The 22500-nt window shown below is 45.2% G+C and overlaps 1 protein-coding gene across 1 annotated transcript; it reads right to left on the bottom strand.

Moving 5' to 3' along the window:
* Positions 1-13482: 13482 nt before the first annotated feature.
* On the bottom strand, positions 13483-16111 carry hspb9 (heat shock protein, alpha-crystallin-related, 9; the record flags this gene model as incomplete). The annotated part of the gene is made up of 4 exons (XM_079747074.1): positions 13483-13512; positions 14285-14620; positions 14711-14762; positions 15891-16111. The coding sequence occupies 4 exons, from the start codon at positions 16109-16111 to the stop codon at positions 13483-13485; spliced, it is 639 nt and encodes a 212-aa protein (XP_079603200.1).
* Between the last annotated feature and the right edge of the window lie 6389 nt (positions 16112-22500).

A 22500-nucleotide genomic window follows, 5' to 3' on the forward strand; every position in this document is an offset into this window, starting at 1 on the left:
GGAGTCATCCATGCAGGGCGACAGCCAGCTCGTCAGGAGCAGTCAGGGTGAGGGTGTCATGCTCAGGGACACCTTGACACTGACGATGAGAGAGAGCTAAACATCATAACCTCTCTCTTTATCTCTCACTCTCTCCGGTCTCTTTCTTTCTCTTTTTCTCTCGCTCTCTCTCTCTCTCGCTCACAAACATGCACAGATGTCGAGGTACGAAAGGCAGCATCTGTTTGACTTCAGCCCCTAGGGGCTCCGCCCACATGGCTCCCCCACCCTAAAACATGAGCGTGACGACACGCTGACGCTGTCGTGATCGGATGATCTCACCATGAGTCGGTGGTCTCACCCCGACGTCATTCACCTGCCCATCCTGTGTGGTGTGTGGTGTGTTTGTGTGTTTGTGGTTTCAAGTACTTGCTCCTCTTCCATGTATTTTTCCATGTATTTCTCTCTCTCTCTCTCTCTCTCTCTCTCTCTCTCTCTCTCTCTCTCTCTCTCTCTCTCTCCTCTCTCTCTCCCTCTCCCTCACAAATTATTGAAGGTCCATCATCATCATCATCATCATCATCAACAGAGCTCCTGTTTGGTTTAAGGGGAGGGTCCCGATCACCAAGCCTTTTACGGTATATGATTAAGTCTTTCTGAGCACCTGGATCAGAACCTCCCAACTCAGGGCTGCCTGACCAGAACCCACAGGTGCGAGCTGTCACTGTGATTACAGCCTGCCAGGGTGCGCTGGTTTCATCCTCCATCACAGCTGCAGCGGACCGATGTTCACCGGGGCGGGGCCATGTTCAAACAGTTACTCATGCTGTCTGTCCACTCAGACCGAAGGGTGAGTGGACAGACAGCGTGAGTCTGTTTCTACCTGTCTGGCTATAGGTCTCCTTCTGGTTTTCTTCTCGTTCTCTCTGAGGACAAATATATAAAATAAATGAACCACCAAGTGGAGTCTGTGTGTGTCTCACTCTGCATCAGCCTGGTGGCTGGCAGGTGACACTTGTCACAGTAGCACATTGTAGTGGGAAAGATCAATATTAAGATATCAGATCAATAAATTAGGATTCTACTAGATTTAGGGTTTCAACCCGTAAAGGGAATATATAATGTTACTGTGATAAAACTATGTTTTGCTCTGTGTTGGAAACATGTTGGAATCAGTTGGGATAATGAAAGAACACAACTCAACAAAATATAATATATAGTACTAGTTGTTTTTTAATATTTCAATACCGAAATGTTCCATATCATGCCTAACTGGTCATCGATTAGGGTGCTCAGGGTGAAGAAGTGAATAAGTGGTCGGCCGTGCACTAATTTGATATGAGGCCGATTAGCAATGCTCTCCATCTCTCTTTGCTTGCTGACTAAATGCTCCTATCATCCATCTTTATGACTGCAAACACACACACACACACACACGCACGCACACACACACACACACACACGCACACACACACACACACACGCACGCACACGCACGCACACACACCCACACACACACACACAAACACACACACACACACACAGACACATGCACACAGACAGACAAACACTCACACACGCACACAAGTACACACACACACACACACACACACACAAGCACACACACACAGACAGATAAGCGGCGGCGGGACTCCTGTTTTAGCCTACGCTGTTCCCGGGCAGAGAGGGAGAGCGTCGCCCCCCCCTGCTGGCTCTTCTGCTCCCTCTGTTGACTCTGCGCTGTGTACCCAGCAGGGCAGAGTGGATGAGCGTCTGATGCTCCCGGTGTGTGTGTGTCTGGGGGTGTGTGGGAGTTTGAGTGTGTGTGGGATGTGGCGGGGGGGGAGTTGGATTTGTCCGGTTTGAAGAGGCCAACACACCGTGGTTCCTTCCTCAAATACTTTTGCCTGCGATAATGTCTTTCTAAAAGGGCGATTGCTTATGGTGTTTGCATGATCGCGGTGCACTGTGGCAGATCATTGGAAGGATTCTGGCTAACCCTGTTATTTCGTCATACGGTTGTTTTTTTAACGCAGTTGTGACCTCACCCTGATAAAGGCGATTTTTCCTTTAGCAGACGTTGCGGACCGGAGAGAGCCGTCCCTGCGTCACATGACGTCACCTGGCGGGGACAACAGGATGCGACGGCTGAGAAGACGGTTGGGCACGATGGGCGGCCGATCAGGGGGCGATAGCGGCAGGTAATGGAGGTTGGGTTAGAGTTAGAGGAGGGTTGGAGACGGAGTTCCTGCCGATCAGGATGCGATAGCCGCAGGTAATGGAGGTAGTTACCTGCTGATCAGGCCCCTGTTCTAATGCAGCCTGAGGTGAACTGATTAGACGGTCCCCACAGACTTGGAGATGCAATCCCCTAAACCTCTGTGTGGTGGAGAGGAACGTCATCGAGACTTCATGGACCAATGTTTTATTCAATTCAATTCAATTGAATTCAAAAAAGCTTTACTGGCATGAGAAACAAACATTAACGTTGCCAAAGCAGGTGAACAATTAAGAGGTCAAAGTATAAAACGTTAAATACAAAATATATATATCAGATATTAGATTATATGATTATCCTATCTATATCTTAGTGGTTATGTGAGGATTTGTCAGTTTGTGTTTTTAACATTGTTCTAAATAAAACATATTCAAGTCGACGGCCAGGATACCAGGAAAGGACAAACATGACAAACACATCTGTAACAACGCACAAAAATAGGAACATCTGATATATAGTCAACAGACAGTTTGAAACAAAAATCAACTCGGAGCCATTTCAGAAGTGAAAACGCCATCCAACCTTCTGCTAGATGGTTGATTGACAAGCGGTAACCTTTTCATCAAGCCCGAATGTATGTAGCAGGCATTGCTTGCTGAAGGGCACTGTTATTGCAGCCTGATGCTAATCAATTGCAGTTGAATGACAGACCTAAACCCATGCCAATTGCCATCTGCAATAAAACAGGTTTCGCTGCTTGGCCTATGCTGTGTCTTACAGTCAACCTCACGCTGTCCGCTGGAGGCAGAACACAACACCAACAGCTGGAGACAAATTTAAATCAGGGCATATAGAGAACTACTGAAACAATGTGTTTATGCTGTGATGATGGATGCCAAAATTATATTGTTAGCCACATAGCATAATTGCCAAAGTCCTATTTTGGCCAAATTGTGATATCTAAGCTGACTCTACTCTCCTAACCCTGCTGATTCACTGTGCCTCATTGGCTATATCCTAAGCCAATCAGAGTTCTTTTTACATACCATTATCACTATCTACCTATGTCATCTATTTGATACAGCATTTTATACGCTAAATACAAGATGAACCTTAAAAAAGGAGAATGCTATGAGGCTAACAGCATTCAATGCTGTTGCCGGTATGGAAACAGTAAATGGGGAACCAGGAGAATAGGTGACTTATGTAGTCTGTGTTCTGAACTGCTGATTTTATAATCATACCCTGGGTTGTCTATCAGATGATAAATGTCTAGCTATACACGAAGCGTGCACTCAGTCTTACATTGAGGAGGCAGAGGCTCCAGTATTGACAGACATGATTATAAGCTGCATGTTAACGGTGTACAGAATCTGAGTGACGGGAACACACTGGTTGGTCTGTCATGGGAGTGGACCCATGTTTTCTATGAGGATTCAAATGAAAGCATCTCCAGTGTAATGGTGTGTGTGGGTGTGGGGGTTTAATAAAGGCCTATGACACCCCATTAATTATCTTCTGCTTCGTTCTCTAGCAATTCCGGACAGTGCCAGAGAATGGGCGGACACCTGTGTCTGCTTGTGTGTGTGTGTGTGTGTGTGTGTGTGTGTGTGTGTGTGTGTGTGTGTGTGTGTGTGTGTGTGTGTGTGCGCGTGTGAACAGGTGCTGCTTGTACAACGAACACATTAGAATATGGGTCAACGGAGGACATTTAGATATCTCAGTGTGTGTGGCTGACATGTGCATGTACAGGCCTGCCTTAACCTGCCATTAGGCCCTGGGGCTGAGGGGCTTTGTAGGTCCCCTGAGCGGGGGTCTTACAATGAAAATGTGTAAATGTAATTTGTCTAGAGTGCAAAACGCATTAGTGACCCTCTCTGAGCCACCTAACCTATCACGGTATTTATATTTATCCAAATTAAGACTGAATAATTTAAGGATAGACAAGGTGATTATAAAAACTTGAACTTTTTCTTTTCAGACCTTTTGCTGGCTAGCACGACAACCTTCACGCCTCTCATTTGAATCGATTGGAATCACAGGCCAAAACATTCCTCTACATTGTGATAGGCTGCTGCGTCATGCGTCCCACGTGGGTCACTGGTAAATTGCGCCAATCAGAAGCCACAAAAATTCATATCAAGTGATGGACAGAAAATAAGACAAATTACAATGCAATGTGATTTTTATTTGTATTTTCTTGTCTCATGATAGTCCTCTGATCTTTGTAGGAACCAAACAAAAAATTACATTGTTTTGGGCCTACGCCGATCGGGGGGCCTATCATGAGCCAGTATTAAAAAATAAAAGAAAAAAAAATCAATAATAATAATAATAATAATGATAATAATAATAATAATAATACTGCCGCTCATGATAGGCCCCTGGTCGTCGTAGGCCCTGGGGCTTCAGCCCAGGTAAGCCCGTGCCTTGTGCGTGTATATTCGGCGTGTGTGTGTGTGTGGTTGTTTATCATCTGAGTCTGAGTGTATCACAGCCCAGCATGGTGAAGGTTAGAGCTAATGGAGGCGATGTCCCGAGTGGCAGGAGCCCTTTAAGCAGCTCTGATAAACCAGTCGCTGTCATCAGGGCCGCCCGTCAGTCCAAAAGCACATACACACATAAACACACACAAACACACACTCACACAAATACACACACATACGTGCACACAAAAACGCGGTTTGTGACATACAGACATAAACACACACAAACACACACACACACACAAACACACACATACACACAAGCACACACACACAGACACACACACACACACACACACATATACACAGACACACAAATACTTAACAGAGAGTAAAGAACATCAACTGCCTGCATTAAATAATGTTTACCATTTATTAAAACAATCTGAACTAAAACTTCCTTTCAATGACATTTGTCATTAACCTTGTTGAAATGTATTTGCACAGCGCCAATGTGCAGGCAAAAGTACTTCCAGTTCAGTGAAGCTCCATGCTCCTATGTTGGCAGCAGAGACATAAAGGCTAACGTAAACAGCTTTTCGATACGCTTTTGGGGGCAGCGAAGCACCTAAAAAGGAAGATTAAGAGATAGAAAGAAAAGGACAGAGAGGAGCTTCACACTGTCCATCTCAGGCCTTTCAAAGCCCACAGTCCAGCCTTGATTAATGCAAGACCCTCCACTGGTCTGGTAGGAGGGCAGAGGATCAGCAAACAAAGACTCCTTACGGCCGGCAGAGGCGGGTGATGTCCCAGGTGATGTGAGCCCCGATGTTTGTGTGTGTTGCCACTTGGGCAGATACCGAGGATGACTCCACTACAACGACAACAAAGCACCACCACACGCCACAAGGATGGAGACAGCCAAATGGGAAAATGTGAGATTTGGAGGCACATTTTGCCTAGTGTTTCCATTTAATCTGACTGAGTGATTGGCCAACACTCAGGTTTTCTGGGGCCCTGTCATGTCCAGGCCCAGATGATAGTCACTTGGCTGCTAGAAGGTTCCAGGTCAAATGGTGGTACAATTGGGAGGAAGAAATTTGCTTGGTCCCTGACATGGGGCAATATGACACACAGACAGCCGTGCACACCTGCATGCATGCACACACCCACAAACACACACACACATGCAGACACATACACACAGGTGCACACACGCGCACATTTTCACACACGCGTAGGCGCACGTGAACACTCACACACACACACAAACACACACACATACGCTACTTAATTGCTGCTCTTCTACAGACAAACCGGACACAACTCCCGGTAAGGTGCTCCTGTGTTTATTTAGCTCGGCGACCATTCGGCGCTCTGGATCCGCCCTTATCTAGGGACAAGTGACTTGATAACCTGCTGCCAAACACACATTACACTAATGGTCCCTACAAGGCTGGTGTATGTGTCCACTTGTTGTATTTGTCTGTGTGTGTGTGTGTGTGTGTATATGTGTATGTGTGTGTGTGTGTGTGTGTGTGTGTGTGTGTTTTCAAGTACTCTCTCTTCTTCCTGTCTCTCTATCCATTTCTCAGCCTCTCTCTCTTGAGCTCTCAATCTCCCTCGCACACACACACACACACACACACACACACACACAAACACACACACACACACACACACACACACACACACACACATAACACGCACACACACACACACACACACAACCCACACACGCACAGGCAGACACACAACTCCTATCAGAGATTTACGCTATTAAAGAGCTATTAAAATGTTTTGTGGATTTTTTTATTCAGCATTTCTTAATGCCACAACCAAATTAAAGCTCAGATGATATAAGAGCAATATTGAGGTGCTTGAGTTACATACAGAAATGATTGCACTGAGATATCATTTGGACTTCATAATTCTGTTTGGCGTGTGCTTGGGATATTGATGTGGTACACATAAAGCCAGGCATCTTCTCTCTCTTTCCAAATGACCAAGCTGAAGTCCTTTAATTACACTTAAACATGATAACATCCACTCGCAGTAAGTGCAATCGATACCTGGTAGCAATGGATATAAAATAGGCTGAGAATATTATCGTTTATATGAAATCATATCATATTATTATCAAATAAACTAGATTTTGTCCTATCTTTAGATTTTTTTTCTCCTTTATAATAGAAAATACCTCATTTAATTTGTTTTTCTTGTTTGTTTAACACTATTATCTTCCATATACTCACATTTGTCATCAACATTAGATGAAAACGTAATGCACACATGAAAGACAGACGCAGATTCGACAAGGCACAGAAACCAGGACAGGTGAAGAGATAACGGAACACCTTTAGGATCAGACTGCTACATCATGGATCCCTTGAGATACAAAGACTCTGCGGACGAGGAGTAAATCCTACTAAACAGAAAGCGATTAGTGAACCTGATAAAGAGAAGATCACAAGAAATACAAAATAACCATCTTACTAATACGATATGATGAATATGAACCGGGAAAATAGTAATAATCTATCGCTGTCCCCCACTGTCAACACGGCTGGAGGCATTGCAGAAGTGTGGAAGCAAATGTATTAACACGTAAGCACTTGAAGAGCTCCAACATCGTTTTAACGAGCATGCAGAGGCTGGAACAAAGCGACCCATCTGTTCGTCAGAGTCAGGTGTTTCTATTACAGCAATCTGATGTTATCGTTGTGTATTTTGAGCTCATTGTTTTGTGATATTCTTGGTTTTCGGCGATGGTGTCTGAGCCAGGGCGTTAGGTCTGATGCTGTTTCAGGAACGCAAAAAGCCCTAGGTTTATACCCCGGGTTATTGGGACAGAAGGAGGGGGTTTGATTTACAAACAGTGCTTAGCGTCGGCGTGACGCCACAGCATCACCCCTCGATCGTCTTAGGCGTCGTGACGTCACACAGCGATGACCGCCTCCGCCTCCGGAAGATTTGATGCATAGGAATGTAGCAATGGTGTTTGGGTCGGTGTTTAGCTATAGTTCCTGATGTGGAGACGTTATGTGTGTTTGAAACTGCCACTGCGTTCCTCATGCGATACGTGTCAACGTTTGATTAACTATAGGTTAAGGTATAGTTGCAGTTATTTAGGATTGTATATAACTACAACTCTCTCAAGGCATAACAAAATGTATCGGCAATAAAAAAGCCCATGATGCATTCTGATACATACAATTACAATCATCCAACCAAAAACATTTTGTTTTTAAACACAATACTCCATCATCCCACACCAACGCCGTAAACTTTGATATGTGATTCTGGTTTATCTTTCTTGCACAAGTGTATCGCTATTTACTACCAGTGATTTCAAATGTTTGAGGTACCAACGATTTATTCAAACCAATAGTTTGAATAAATCAAGATTATTGTTGGGGCAAAAAGTAACCGAGTGGTGGACAGTGGTTGGACACTTTACGACACAGAAGACAACATAATCGGTGTCGCCATGGCAGCCATTTGGTGCTATTCAGATCCAGGAGGTGGGCGACATGTACTCTGTCTGGAACAATGCGTTTCATGGCAGACCACACATCATCTTTATGACGCGTCAGCAAAGGATTTGCTGGGCTCTGTGAGTGTGTGTGTGTGTGTGTGTGTGTGTGTGTGTGTGTGTGCCTGCGTGCGTGCGTGTATGTGTGTGCCCTGGGGTGTTTACCATAAGATTATTGCTATTTTACATCAATTGACACACAAAAAGTGTTGCAATGGAAGCATGCATCACACACACACACACACACACACACGGTCTGAATTGAGAATGGCAGACCAAGAGACAGACGGGAGGACAAAGGCGTGTTGATGCCAGAAATGTCAGAGCGGGAACTGAGCTATGGCAAGCCCCTGGTTGGTAGATGACAGGTGACTCTAATCACCTGATTGATATCAGCTGATGCCCGTTGACGGGGAGGAGGGAGTCTGACGGGGTGGAAGTCGGCCTCACAAGGGAAGGGAAGTCGAGTCTCCTCGGGAGTAATGGTGGCTCACCATCATGATTCCTTTCTCTAGCTCACACAGACAGGGTACGCCACACCCCTCTGCCCAGAGCAGTCAGGGCGAGGCGTCTCGCTCAGGGACACCTCGACACTCTTCTAGGAGGAGCCGGGGATCGAACTAGCAACCTTCCGGTTACCAGTCAACCCGCTCTACCTCCTGAGCTGCTGCCGCCCCCTAGTCTGAAACCGTGAGCCTACCGAGAACATAAAGGAATCAGGAAGGCAGACGCAGGTACGACAGCCTAGGGTAGGGAGGAGGAGGAACCAGGGATGGATGAGAGAGGCTAAAAGACACAGGAGACAGTGGGTGGGGTGATTGGAGGGCAGGGGGGACGATGGGGGGGCCCAACAGGGCCACCACTGTATGTTCTCACTTACCTCCGATCAATGAACCTCATTCCAGACATTGATCTTCCCCCTTCGACAAACACTCATACGTACACACACATGCATACACTAACATATACACAGCCAGGCATGCACGCAGGCAAAAACCTATTCATACACACACACACACACACACACTCCCAGGCACGCACGCACAAACATAGACACACACCAAGACCCACGTACGCACAAAGGCACACACTAACGCAGACACAAACACATACACGTGGTGTGTTCCTGAATCCTCGAACGCCAGACTTCCGAGTCGAAAGTCGAAGATCTCCCAGCTTTCTTGCGGCATTTCTCGAAGGCACGCCCCCTTTTTGTCTTCATCTTTCAAAAAATCTGAGAGTAGACCGAGAGCAGTGATGACGCTCTCAACAAAATGGCTGCGCCCGTGAAGAGATTTTTTTGTATTTGTACCACGTAGGTCATTTTAATATTGATTTTAAATGCTCTTACACACTTGATTACATTGCTAATTTATTCCGGTTACCAATTTATACATTGCATGGTCTTGCTGTGCGTGTAATACAATGTAAAGTTGTGTTGTTTGTTTTTGGGCTGGTTTGCTAAAGGGGCTAACGTAGCTAACAATAAACAATGACCAGCCAATTTCATGCCACAATCACAAAGACGAACAGGAACGCTATGAATGCTCCGAGACCGGAAGTGACGTCAAACGTGCAACTCGGAAGGCTGGCGTCCGAGGATTCAGGAACACACCAACAGATACACATACTCACACATTCACTCTTGTGCCAAAATCCTATTTGATAAGAGTGATAGACATGGAGCCAACACTAGAGATTGAGAGGAAAGGTATGCATATAATTCAAACAGGAATTGATGAAATCACACAGAAAAGAGTTAAAAAATAAAATAAATTTAGTTTTCAACATTAAACTAGACGAGTCAGAGCTGTGCTGTTATAGTGGTATAATTAAGGCATGAAATATTTGATAATCTCAATGTTGCCAAATCTCAGTTAAATCTCTGGTATCAAACGGCAAAAGGGCTTCATTATTATTCAATCATTCTAAAAAATGAATCAACAAGTTGTAAAATAGCAAAGTCATGTGAACTAGATGCTTCTAGCTAAACCATTGCATAAAGAATCTGGAAGAATTACACTGCAAACCAGGCAATTACTGTTCCATGTTCTATCTATCACTGTAGGACAGAAAGCTGAACCCATCGCATAACAGTATAAGTACTACACTGAATTATACACTTTATTTTATCTTGTATGTCCTGGCATTTAATGTACGCATTTATTGTAGTCATATTTAGTTATAATTCTAATTTGTTCAGCATCATATCCTAGCTATCTTTGATGCATATGGGGTAAGGGTTAACCTAGTGATGGTTAGTGCTTGGCACTTGATTCTATGAACATCCTTACTGAACCGACAGCGACATATTGTTGTTTCTCTTTCTTCTAACAAACATACTTATTGTAAGTCGCTTTGGATAAAAGCATCTGCTAAATGCGCTAAAAGTAATTGTAAATGTTCACTTATACCTCGAGAGATGTTCAGCCTCACAAGGAACCGAAACATGACGTTAACCCAGAAAAGTCCTTCCATAAGACTATTTGCGCGGAAAACAATAATGCATCCCTGTGACAGGTTTGATCGATCTGCAAGCTGTCCAAAGGGGGGGGGGGGGGGTCTTCCTGTAAGTAAAGACTGCCGGCCCTGTCTCCCGCTGGGACATGCAGGTAGCTGAACGGTTTATTCAAAGCCATCCGTCAGACGCGGACGGCCTGGGGGGAGAGAGGCCCAGACGAGACCGGGCGAAGGCAGCAGCAGCAAGAGAAGAGACGAGACTAGATGATTATCTCATCTCGTGGGGGAGAGAGACACACACACAAACTTCCTGCCCAGGTCCTTCAAGTGGTCAGTGTAGCATAAGAGAAGACCCGCACTATGGTTGAAGTGATCAGGGGTCCGCAGACGACGAGAGACGTCCGCGGACGTCTCTCGTTGTCCACAGACATCTCTTGCCGTCTGCTTGCTTACCATTGAGTACATCTAGTATTGGACGCGTTTTTCCCCAAACAAAACCCTTAATATCTCATGATCTGTTAAAGTTGAGCCATACCTCCTAGGAATTCGGTGTTTCCTTTACCTTTTGAAGTACTTCCTCTTGTGGGACCTCGTCATCAGCCTGATTCTACCACAGATCCACCAATCCCCTCCCCCTGACAGGAAGATGTTGGGTGGGGGGCTGACGCAGTCTGTGGGGAACCTATAGGGGATGGCGGAAGCAGAACCTGCAGGGTGCATGGTCCCAGAGTCAGCCCGCCCTCCCTAGTGGTTCACAGGTCGTCTAATGGTCAACCAAAGCCTTCCTCAGGACATGAAACCGAGGGGGCGATGGGTTATGATGTGGTTTTCTACACGCTTTATTGTCCGATTCCTGTTTGGGATTGGACTCGGGCGTCGGTTGAGTGCAGTTGAGCTCTTTTATTGTCAAACCTGTGAGTGGGCTTAAGTGAGGTTTTATTAGATTGTGGCGGGGGGTCTCGACACTCGCCAAGTCAGTGTGTTTGATGCGGCGGCTCGATCGGGCCGCCGTCAAGGTGGGCAGCGACCGGTGGAGTGAGGGGGGGCACGTTCTCGCACATAATAATATAAAAATGGTGCGGTTATATTAGCCCAGTTTGTCAGCTTGAGGCTTGAAGTGTTTGTTTGAACAGAGACCGCCCAGACCCAACACCATGCCACCGTCATCTCTCTCTGACGCGATAGGCACGCCGTGGGCACCTGTGTATCACTGGGAGGAATCCCCTGGCTCTTCCATTGTCCCTCTGTTACTTCTTCTAATTGCCTGATATGCTTCAAAAGCAAACAAAGACCACAGCCCGTCCATTACAAGGCGTGACCCGTCGCTGAGGGCCAATGCGGCCCAAACAGCCCTCTGAAAATGTGTACGGGCGCCTAGGGAGGCTGGCTCTCCGAACGCGACGGAAACGAGACGGTAGCCAGCGCAGCGTGGCTGAAGGCGTGTGGGGAGTTGAGGGCTCAGAGTCCTCGTCTGGTGGACCAATCGGCTGTCACCGTCGTCCGGAGGGCACCACCTCGGCCCTGACGCCACATCCATCATTGCTATGATCCCCATCGCCCGTCGCCACGACGACAGCGAGCGCATTCGTGAGCACGCGGCGGAGCGGCGAGGCTGCGAGCCATGGATGTGAGATGGCCGCTTGTGGGCGGTCTCATCGATTTGTGTTTGGTGACGTCGGCGCCAAGAGGGTTGCAGTCATTAGCGGGTCAGGAACCCGCGCACGTGTGTGTGTGTGTGTGTGTGTGTGTGTGTGTGTGTGTGTGTGTGTGTGTCTGTGTGTGTGTGTTTGTGTGTGTTTGGGTGTGTGTATGTGTGTGTTTGTGTGGGTGTTGATTCAACAAACACTGAACATTTCTGGGGGGACTTGGCAGTAACACATGATGAAATAATTGAGTTGTATAATGGTTTATAAATGCACCCTTTTTCAACACCTGAGAAGGGGAACTGGAAATGAAATCCAGAAAAACATAGACAAGAAACATAAAGAGACACCATTATGACCAGGACTCTGATATACATTATTTTCGGGAAACCGTGCCTCTAAATCAACACTGGGGACTTGAGTGTCATTCCCTGAAAACCCGAGAGAGTTCGGAACGACGTCCCTAAATTCTGAGAGGAGGTGACGTTTAAAATCCCTCCGCGACCTGATCACCGGCACCACAGGGGGCGGACCGTTAAGGACAGAACCGTCGCCGGTAATGGTGATGGGAGGAGGTGGAGCACGTCCGTGTGTCCTGGGCCTTTGGTGGGCCACGGCGGGCCGGCCATTTCCCATCACATGCAAACAAAACCGTCTATTTAAGGAGAAAGGGCGTCCACATGACTCTCAAATGATGAATTCTTAAGGAATGTCTTCATGTAAAAACTCACGCTTGACCTCATTCATTTTTGTTTTCTATCATTTGTTAATGTATATATTTATTTTATATGTAAATGTTTAGTGTTTTTTGAAATAAAAAAAATATATATTTATATATATATATATATAAACACACACAAACACTATATATATATATATAATTTTGTGTGAAAAGTTGGCCCCTATAGAGAATGTAGCTTGAACCTCTGTTTTTTCTTTTTTAACATAGGCCTATATCGTGTGCTGTCATTCGTCGTAAAAACCTCAGGGCTTTCAGTGCTCATACAAAATTCAACAGCTTTTGTTAGTTAGCCAATATCTGCACTGAGCCTCTACAAATAATGTTTCTCCAGGGAGCCATAATGTCATTGGGCTACCTTAAAAGTAACTATTGTCGATGTGTTTGTGCACTGCAATTAAAAGAGTATTTGTATTTTTGCCCTCACTCTCAACGCTGTTTATGTCCTCTCCTTTTATTCTGCCTTTTCCAGCGACCTTTGCCTACTGAATCCTCTGGTTGTTGGCGGCACCCTGTGGTCAAACAGGTGCAAAGCGAGTAGCCTAGTGGACCCAAGCCTATCCATCCATTTGACCGGTGAATTCAGCTAGCTGGTGCATCTCGACTCTTCTCTGGATGGTAAAACGTGTTTAACTGAGCCAGTGAGTCAGAAATCTCGTATCACAATGTTCTGAAGTTAATACACAGTTGCCAACACGGTGGAAACTGAAGCATTTCTGCAAAAATAAAAGTTGCTTGTGAGTTATCAACAAATATGTTTATTTGAATACATTCATTTTTTTCTGGAAATGTACATTATTAAAACATGTTTAAAAAAATGAATAGATAAAAAAGTTAATGCAATAAGAGTCTGTGTTTCTAAGTATGCGTGTTTATGCATGTGTTGTGTTTGCGGTTGTGTAAGTTCTAGTAAAACTCAAGGGTTAGTCCGTAAAACGAGGTCAACGTGTCAGTTTAGCTTTGTGTTTTTAAGGCTTTTGTTTTATCCCATATGTTTGTTAGCGATATGAGCGTGTGTTTGCAAATGTGTGACGCACACACATTGGTGTAACATGCATTCATTTTCGCGATGAGTGGGTGTGTGTGTCTGTGTGTGTGCGCGCCCGTGTGCGTGCGTGCATGCATGGGCGTCCGTCTTGGCGTGTGCGTGCGTGTCTGTCCTCAGTCCATCCGAGCAGCCTCCTAATTGTCCTTGGTAACGGGGAACTCCAGCGCGCTCCTGAACCTCGCAGGCTCCTCCCCCTGCCCCTCAACCTCCCCCCCAACCTCCTCCAGCTCCTTCGCCTCCTGCTGCTGCTGCTGGCCCTTCCTCTCCGCCTCTCCGCCGGCCGTGATTGGCTGCCTGGCCACGGGGGCGTCGACGCGCAGCCGCCCGTCCTCCGTCAGGGTGCAGCTGAGCGCCGCCAGGTCCAGGTGGGCCGGCAGCTCGATGCTCTGGCTGAAGCCCGCCTGGGCACAGGTGGAGGAGCGCTGGCGGGAGGAGCAGCTGGCGGAGGAGGACTCGTTGGAGGCCTCGGCCGCCGCCCGCTTCACCGCCACCACGGCCAGCCGCCGGCCCTCCAGCTTCACGTGGATGTCCTCGGGGGCGTAGCCGCGCACGTCCAGGGTCACCAGGAGGTCCTTCCCCCCCCCCGTGGCCCCCGGGGTGGTGGGGGTGGTGGTGGGGCCGGTGGAGGCGAGGGGGCCCGGCCGGCCGTCCTGGGCGCTGACGGGCTCCGGGGCACAGCGAGCCTCCAGGCGGGGGTCTCCGGCGCCCCCCAGGCTGAGGACAGAGGACAGGAACACGGTCAGCAACGTTTGATCGGATACACTCATGTAAGACCATAGATCAGTATTACTCATTGCGCGGCTCGCAAGCCACATGCGGCTCGCCAAGCCTCTATTTGCGGCTCGCATGGCGGTAAAAATATACAGTGATATGATCATGCAGTGAATACAGATATTTAAAAAAACAATACAAACAATTATTTAAAAAATAAATCAACAGCGGCATTAAAAGGTGGAAATACAGCCTTGTCTAGAAAATATTTTTAAACTTGCTCGGCTCTACGCTGACAGTGGGGTTGCCAGATTGGCGGTTTTCCTGCATAACAAGAGAGAATGTGCTCTTTGGATGGACTTATTCTTATAAACTTATTCTTCAATAGCTTCCATGTTATGTGACCCAGTGTCTCCACATTATTCCAGAAAATAGCACACAGTCACACAAGTCTTAATTTTCCTCTCAAAGTGCACCAGATTGATGCATTCCAGGTTAAAAGGTACCAAATTTTCTTCCGGGGGAGCATGCACCCGGACCTCGCTAAGGACCGGGTTCCCTCCACAGTTTCACAAAATTATGTGGGAAACACTGCTTCAGGGAGGACATATTATTAAGCAGGCATACTTATTTATGACTGGATTTATAGCTTTTGATACTTTGCGGTAAAAATGGCTCTCCTGTTGACGTCGTCCTGTCAGTGCGGCTCTCCTGAAAAAATTAGTGAATACCCCTGCCATAGATCAAAGCACCCGTGTGGATGGGACAGTGTCGACGAGATGCCCTTATTCATGGAGGTTTATTTGAATGCCAATATATTCATCTGCATGAAGTTGTGGCTGCTGTGTTTAGAAATAGTTACATCGAATGTTACAGCAAAAAGAGCAGAATGTCTTCAGCTGTCCTGATGTAGCAAAGTTATCGCAGGGGAAAAGTCTCCCTATGTTACTCCCTCTTTTTAATTCTAAATTTGCCATTTGACAAGTTACTCTTACTATAAGCATTTCGAGATAGGAGCTTAACGATAAGCAATGAGCCATGTCATTTCAACAAAATATATAATAAGACAGCAAAGAAATCTAAAAAGCTAGTTGTGTGCTGTAACACAAATACCAGTCCCTCAGTATCTACCTGGCGAACAGTGCGTGCGGGAAGGCCCCCTGATGCAGGTCAAGCATGTGGGGCCCGTCGTGGAGCTCCTTCATGAGGCCCTCCGCCAGCTTGGTCCGCCTGTGGAAGAAGTCTTGCTGCAGGGAGGAGAGGGCCCCCTGGTGCAGGGGCCACAGAAGCCTCTCCTGGCTGAAGAAAGGGTCGTCGGAGAACAGGCTGTCCATGGCTGGTCGCTGGCTCATGTCAAACAAGAGAGAGATCGAAGTCCAAAACTAAATCCGTGTCCAAGTCTGGGTCCAAGGTGTTGCTTTAAATGTCTTTTCTTTGGTGATGTCTTGTCGCTGGGCCTGTTTGGAGGGTTAGTGCTCTGCTTGGCTGCTCAGCTCCTGTTCAGCAACATGTGTTTGGCTGAAGGGAAGCTACTCTGTGCTTTATATACTCTCAGCTGTGGCTTCCTAGACTGGTCTATTTACACCCTGTGAGCTCACTCCTCAACGATGTGTGTGTGTGTGTGTGTGTGTGTGTGTGTGTGTGTGTGTGTGAGTGTGCTTCAGGATGCAACTAATTAAAGTACTTCAACGGGTATCGTGTTTGATTATGGCTGTATATAGTAACATTAAATCAAGATGTCATGGTATGAACGGGAAGAGATTGAAATAAAACATTTGACATCATGTACAGAACTTAATGAATGACATATATTAGGGGGAAGTCAAAAACAGTATTGACCGTATACGCTGATAAGTAAATTAAGGGTAAAATGGCCATTTGGCTCATAAACATTCTAGCTCAACTCAAAACTTCTACAAACGTCTACAAAGGGAGAGAATTTGGTGACATGTATTTCATTATAATATTTGTTATAGTGTTATAGGGTTATGAGTGTGTTCACATGTTTACAATGAGTGGTGACACACACTTTACATGTGTTTCACAATGCAGTTCAGCTATGTAGCTCACGAGAGTGTTTGCAAGAATCCAACATGTTTACTCGCATTACAAGAAGAGTGTGTCATGTTTATTTCAAGGATCCAATGTGGCTACTTGCAGCTGTTTGGATCTATTGCTGTTAAAAGCTCTGATGCCATTGGCTGATACCGTAAACAAGCACTCACATCATTGGCTGGGCTCTATCTATCTATTCGTCAGTCTATCTATTTATGTATTTATCTATCTATGTTTCTGTCTGTCTGTCTGTATGTCTGTCTGTCTGTCTGTCTGTCTGTCTGTCTGTCTGTCGGTCTGTCTGTCAGTCTGTCCGTCTGTCTGTCTGTCTGTCTATCTATCTATCTATCCTATTCATCAGTCTATCCATCTGTCTGTCTGTCTGTCTGTCTGTCTGTCTGTCTGTCTATTATACATTTTGGTATAATTAAACACATAAATGTACGGCCTGATTGCATCAAATCTTAGCAATTTATTATGCTGGTAGGTTGGGAGCAATTCCATCAAATAATTGTGTTATTAATCTGCTCCTTGGAAATAGGATGTCTTTGGTGGTGTATTGACATCATATTATGAATTGCGACCAAAAAGATTTGAACGGTATGAGGCGAGGCTCAGGAGCGCGCAACTCTATATTTTATTAGAATCTAATTCATTTTTCAGAATAATACTCTTACTTACTAGATTATATAAGAGTTGGTTGTCATCTTACAAAATGCACAGCCTTAAAATATATATGCTTTTATATATATATATATATATATATATATATATATATATATATATATATATATATATATAAAAGCATATATATATCATTATTTTTGATGACAAAGCTTGTAAGCCTTGACTCATCCGGGGGGTAGATGAGTCAAACGGATGAGCAGATCACCAGATATAGAAATAGAGAACACGTCAATGAGCAGGGGAATACCAGGACCAGAAATAGAGGGGGGGATTCAAGATGGCTGCCCTGTGAATGTTTACAATGCTCTCTCTAGCTGGAGCTGAGGGCTTCCTAAAGCCAGGTCAAAGCGTCACAAAGACCGAGGCTGGCCCTTCAGTCATATCCAGTTCTAGCTGGTTGGCCTGTCGCCTTGTTTATACATGAGCACACTAATTTCACAAGAGTGACCATAACTAATGAATCATATCCAAGTGGATCTACTTAGTCTTTGGGGAGATACTTGACAGTGTATCAGTATGACACCACAAGCTCTTTTAATCCATACCATAATAATCCAGGGGTTGGGAACCATTTCAGATGGCAGAGGCATCAAACTTTGAAATGACTTGAAGTTGTTCTTATAAAGAGTTAACAGATTTTCCATTTCCTCTTTTAAGGGAAGATTTCCATTCATTATACATGCCCCTTTAGTCTGATAATAATGATTCAATTCCGTAGGCCCCTTTGAGGTAAAATCATCTGTCTGTATACATTTAATTTTGATAATACAGACGGCATATTGTTGGTCAGCATATAGAGTACCTGAAAACCAGAGTCTATGGTCTGTAAAGACCCACGTCATCCCATCTCTTCCTCTCCGTCTCCACCTCGTTCCACACCTGAAAGCCTCTCCCGATACGTTATTTTACCGCGGACTGAATTTAAAGTTGCTGTAATCCATTTCTGACCACAAAGGGGCAACAAAGTGTACTTTTTCTTCGTCTCATAAACCAGCAGCTCCTCTCTCACTTTGTTTTTCTATCGCGTCCAAATGCCCACAAGAGGGCAGCAGACACAATAACGCCTGGAGCTGAAGTGCTTTCCCCCGAACGAGATGGTATCTCAGCCCTCTCACGAGATGCGTGCGTTTGCCCTCCTACACACACACACACACACACACACACACACACACACACACACACACACACACACACACACACACACACACACACACACACACACACACACACACACACACCACATAGAGGAAAAGAGATACCTTATAGCGTGCAAAGGCAGAGGAAGTTTGCGTTCTGCCAGCGATGTGGTGTGCTACAACGCAATCTTGTGGTGACGCGTCGTCGTCCGGGTAACCATGTTTCAATCTAAGAGCGTAAAACTGCTTCTCACCTCTCACGCCCTTTGCCAATGTTTGGCCTTTCTTACTTCCTAATCAGTGGGGAGATTTTGCACCAGAGATTTAATCTGTTCAAAACTTAAATGCTACCTCTGTTGCCCGCTCCCCCGTGTCACTCTTAGGTAAAATGGTGAATATGGCTGAATGTTTTAATTCGTTTTTTTGCAGAAAGTTGTTGGAAATGGATGCTGTTCACGGCCTTATTTTCACGTTTCACGTTGGATAATCACTTTGCATCTTCTTCAGCTTCTTAGTTGCGATATTACATGTTATAAAACAGGATGTAGAGACACCAGCATCCAGGTGAACAAGTACATTTCTTCAATGAGGCAGACAAGCTTTCTTCAATGAGGTTATTTAAATAAATTTATGAAAGACATGTTATGACGCAAAACGTGGGCTGAAGTTAGTCAGACCTGAAGTACCACTTCCCCTAAACAAAACCCCAACAGAACCGACGAAATCCCACAAATAAACTAACAAAGAAGCAGTTGATGTGTCCATATGAACACTTTAATAGAATCTACCACTTCATACAAAACATTTTGCCTACATCTCAGCATCTCCAAAGCGCATGCATATATTGCTATATGTATAGAGAGTGAGGGAGAGAGATAGTGATAGAGATAAACATAAATAAATATATATATATATATATATATATATATATATATATATATATATACACACACAATGTTCTTGATTTGGTATCAGTCCTTTTTGCTATTTCAGTTTATATATATATATAGATTAGATATAAAAAAAATAGCTAAATGGACCGATGCCAAAAAAGGGAACATTGTGTTACTTTGAATTACATTACAATGACATGAGACCCCAGGCAGGTAGACACTAAAAGCTTTCTCAATGTCTAGCAATGATAAAGCTTCTCTTTCCCTCTGTCTCTCTCTTTATGATGTTTTCCATTAACTGGAAGCCTTTTCCTCATGTACGCACACAGACACACACAGACAAACACAGACACACACACACACACACACACACAGACGCACACACGCACAGACACACACACACAGACGCACACACGCACAGACACACACAGACACACACACAGACACACACACACACACGCACACACACACATACACACTGAGGTGCCCATTTATGCATACACACACACATACACACACACAGATGTTGCTGCCATCTTCATGCCTTCAATCTTCCTGTTTCTTACTTCCTCTCCGCTGCAGTGACCTTCAGTAACCTTTTCTACCAGTCTTGTGTGTGTGTGTGTGTGTGTGTGTACGTGTATGTGTGCGTGTGTGTGCATGGCTGCATGCAAAGGTTTAAGTGCGTGTGTGTGTGTGTGCTTCCATTCATGCATGCGTGTGTGTGTTCCCAAAGACAGACAGACAGACAGACAGACAGACAGACAGACAGACAGACAGACAGACAGACAGACAGACAGACAGACAGACTGATAGATAATCAGACAGATACATTGATACATAGATATATAGATACACAGATACATGGATAGAAAAATAGATAGATAGCCAGAGGTAGGTAGGTAGATACATACATACATACATACATACATACATACATACATACATACATACATACATACATACATACATACATACATACATACATACAAACATACATACATACATATATACATATATATTTATATATATATATATATATATATATATATATACATATATATTTATATATATATATATATATATATATATATATAGGGTTAGGGTTAGATAGATAGATAGATAGATAGATAGATAGATAGATAGATAGATAGATACATAGATGGATAGATAGATAGATAGATAGATAGATAGATAGATAGATAGATAGATAGATAGATAGATAGATAGATAGATAGATGACAGATAGATAGAGACAATGCAGAGTCCTGCACCTCTGAGCATAATTCGGAGCGACAGCTAGCCTTCACGCTCTGACGCATTTTGCCTCCCAAAATGGATGCAGAACAACCACTGTTCCCACACACACACACACACACACACACACACACACACACACACACACACACACACATGCACACACATAAAAGCACATCAGTAAACACACACAGAAACACATGCACTTATACAAAGTCATGCTGTGCGACAACAACACACATGCATGCACACACATACAGAAATACACATACACTTATATGCACAGACACAAAAGTACAGAGTCCCACAGTGTGACATGCAAGCGTGCACACACACACAGACACACTCACACACACACAGTTGCATATGCACAACCACACACATTAATTCCAGCCACAGAAAGAAAAGTCCCCAAACATTCCGTGGAGGGTTAGGGAGGTGTGTGGGGGGGAACAGGGGTCAGGCTGGATGAGCTTGGGGGGGGGGGGGGTCAAAGATAGACAGAGTCAACACACACATGCAGGTCTGTATGCATTGGTACAGGCAGAGAGAGAAGAATGAAAAACAACAACTAGCTAACTAGTTGTGAGTGAGTGAGGCGACTCACTGCCTCACTCACTCACTAAAGAATCAAAAGCAGAAGCAAACGCACAGACATGCAAACAAGCAGCGTGCCCTTCAAGGGCCGGGGAACGAGCAGAGATGCAGTTGTGTTGTCAGGAGAAGGAAACCTAAGCCACACATTAAAAAAAGTCAGCAAAAGATCACTGCGAGAGCACCTGATAAGACTAGCATCTCGTCAGAGTCTGTCCGCACTCTACTCTGCTTCCTTATAAGGCATTGTTGTGAATCCCGTTGTCTCACCGAGTTGATTGAACTCATCTTCACTAAAGGGCGCATGCATGAAGCAGGAGACAGGAAAATAAAAGGAATTGAACCTAATGAGCCAGAAGTGATTAGGTTTAACTCTGCTCCATTAGGGATTCTACCACTGGAAAACCACCACATTGCAGGCCTTTGTCGTAGGTCTACACCAACATCACACGTAGAGCAAGTAGATACGGTTTCAACTAACATTCTTCCAGTAAATGGTAAATGCACTGCTCTTATACAGCGCTCTTCTAAACCAGCGGCCACTCAAAGCGCTTTACAATATCACCTAACATTCACCCATTCATGCACACCTTCACGGTGGAGTCAGCCACGCCAGGTAAATACCAGCTTGTCAGGAGCCGGGGATCGAACTAGCAACCTTGCGGTTACCAACCAACCAGCTCTACCTCCTGAGGCACATGCCCCACTTCGTAAGTAAAGGAGAGTGTACTCTGTGTGCAACCCTGTATCCAGACAGAGGAGCTCCACGGTGTAATCAGCTGTTGCTTCAGAACATGAGCAACCTCCATTACATAAATATGTATTTTAATCACAAACAGATAACAAGATAATTGGTAACCCGAGAAAATGAAAAGGAAATACATGATTGCATCGGAGCCTTTCAGAGTTGATGTCACGTGGCCTCACCGAGCGCACAGCAGAGAGCTCCTGGGGCCTGGGGAGGAGGAGGAGAAGGACCCTAACCCATGGCCTGGTTCACCCAAACAACTAGCCATTCATCTGCGACCCAGGGCCGGGGCGACACTACATGAGCAGAGCAGGGGAGGGAGTATGTGCGAGGGGAATGGATAAAAAGATGCCAAGGAGAGAGAGAGAGAG

This window comes from Pollachius pollachius (genome assembly GCF_949987615.1).
Source record: "Pollachius pollachius genome assembly, chromosome: 11".
In the NCBI taxonomy this organism is placed as follows: domain Eukaryota; kingdom Metazoa; phylum Chordata; class Actinopteri; order Gadiformes; family Gadidae; genus Pollachius; species Pollachius pollachius.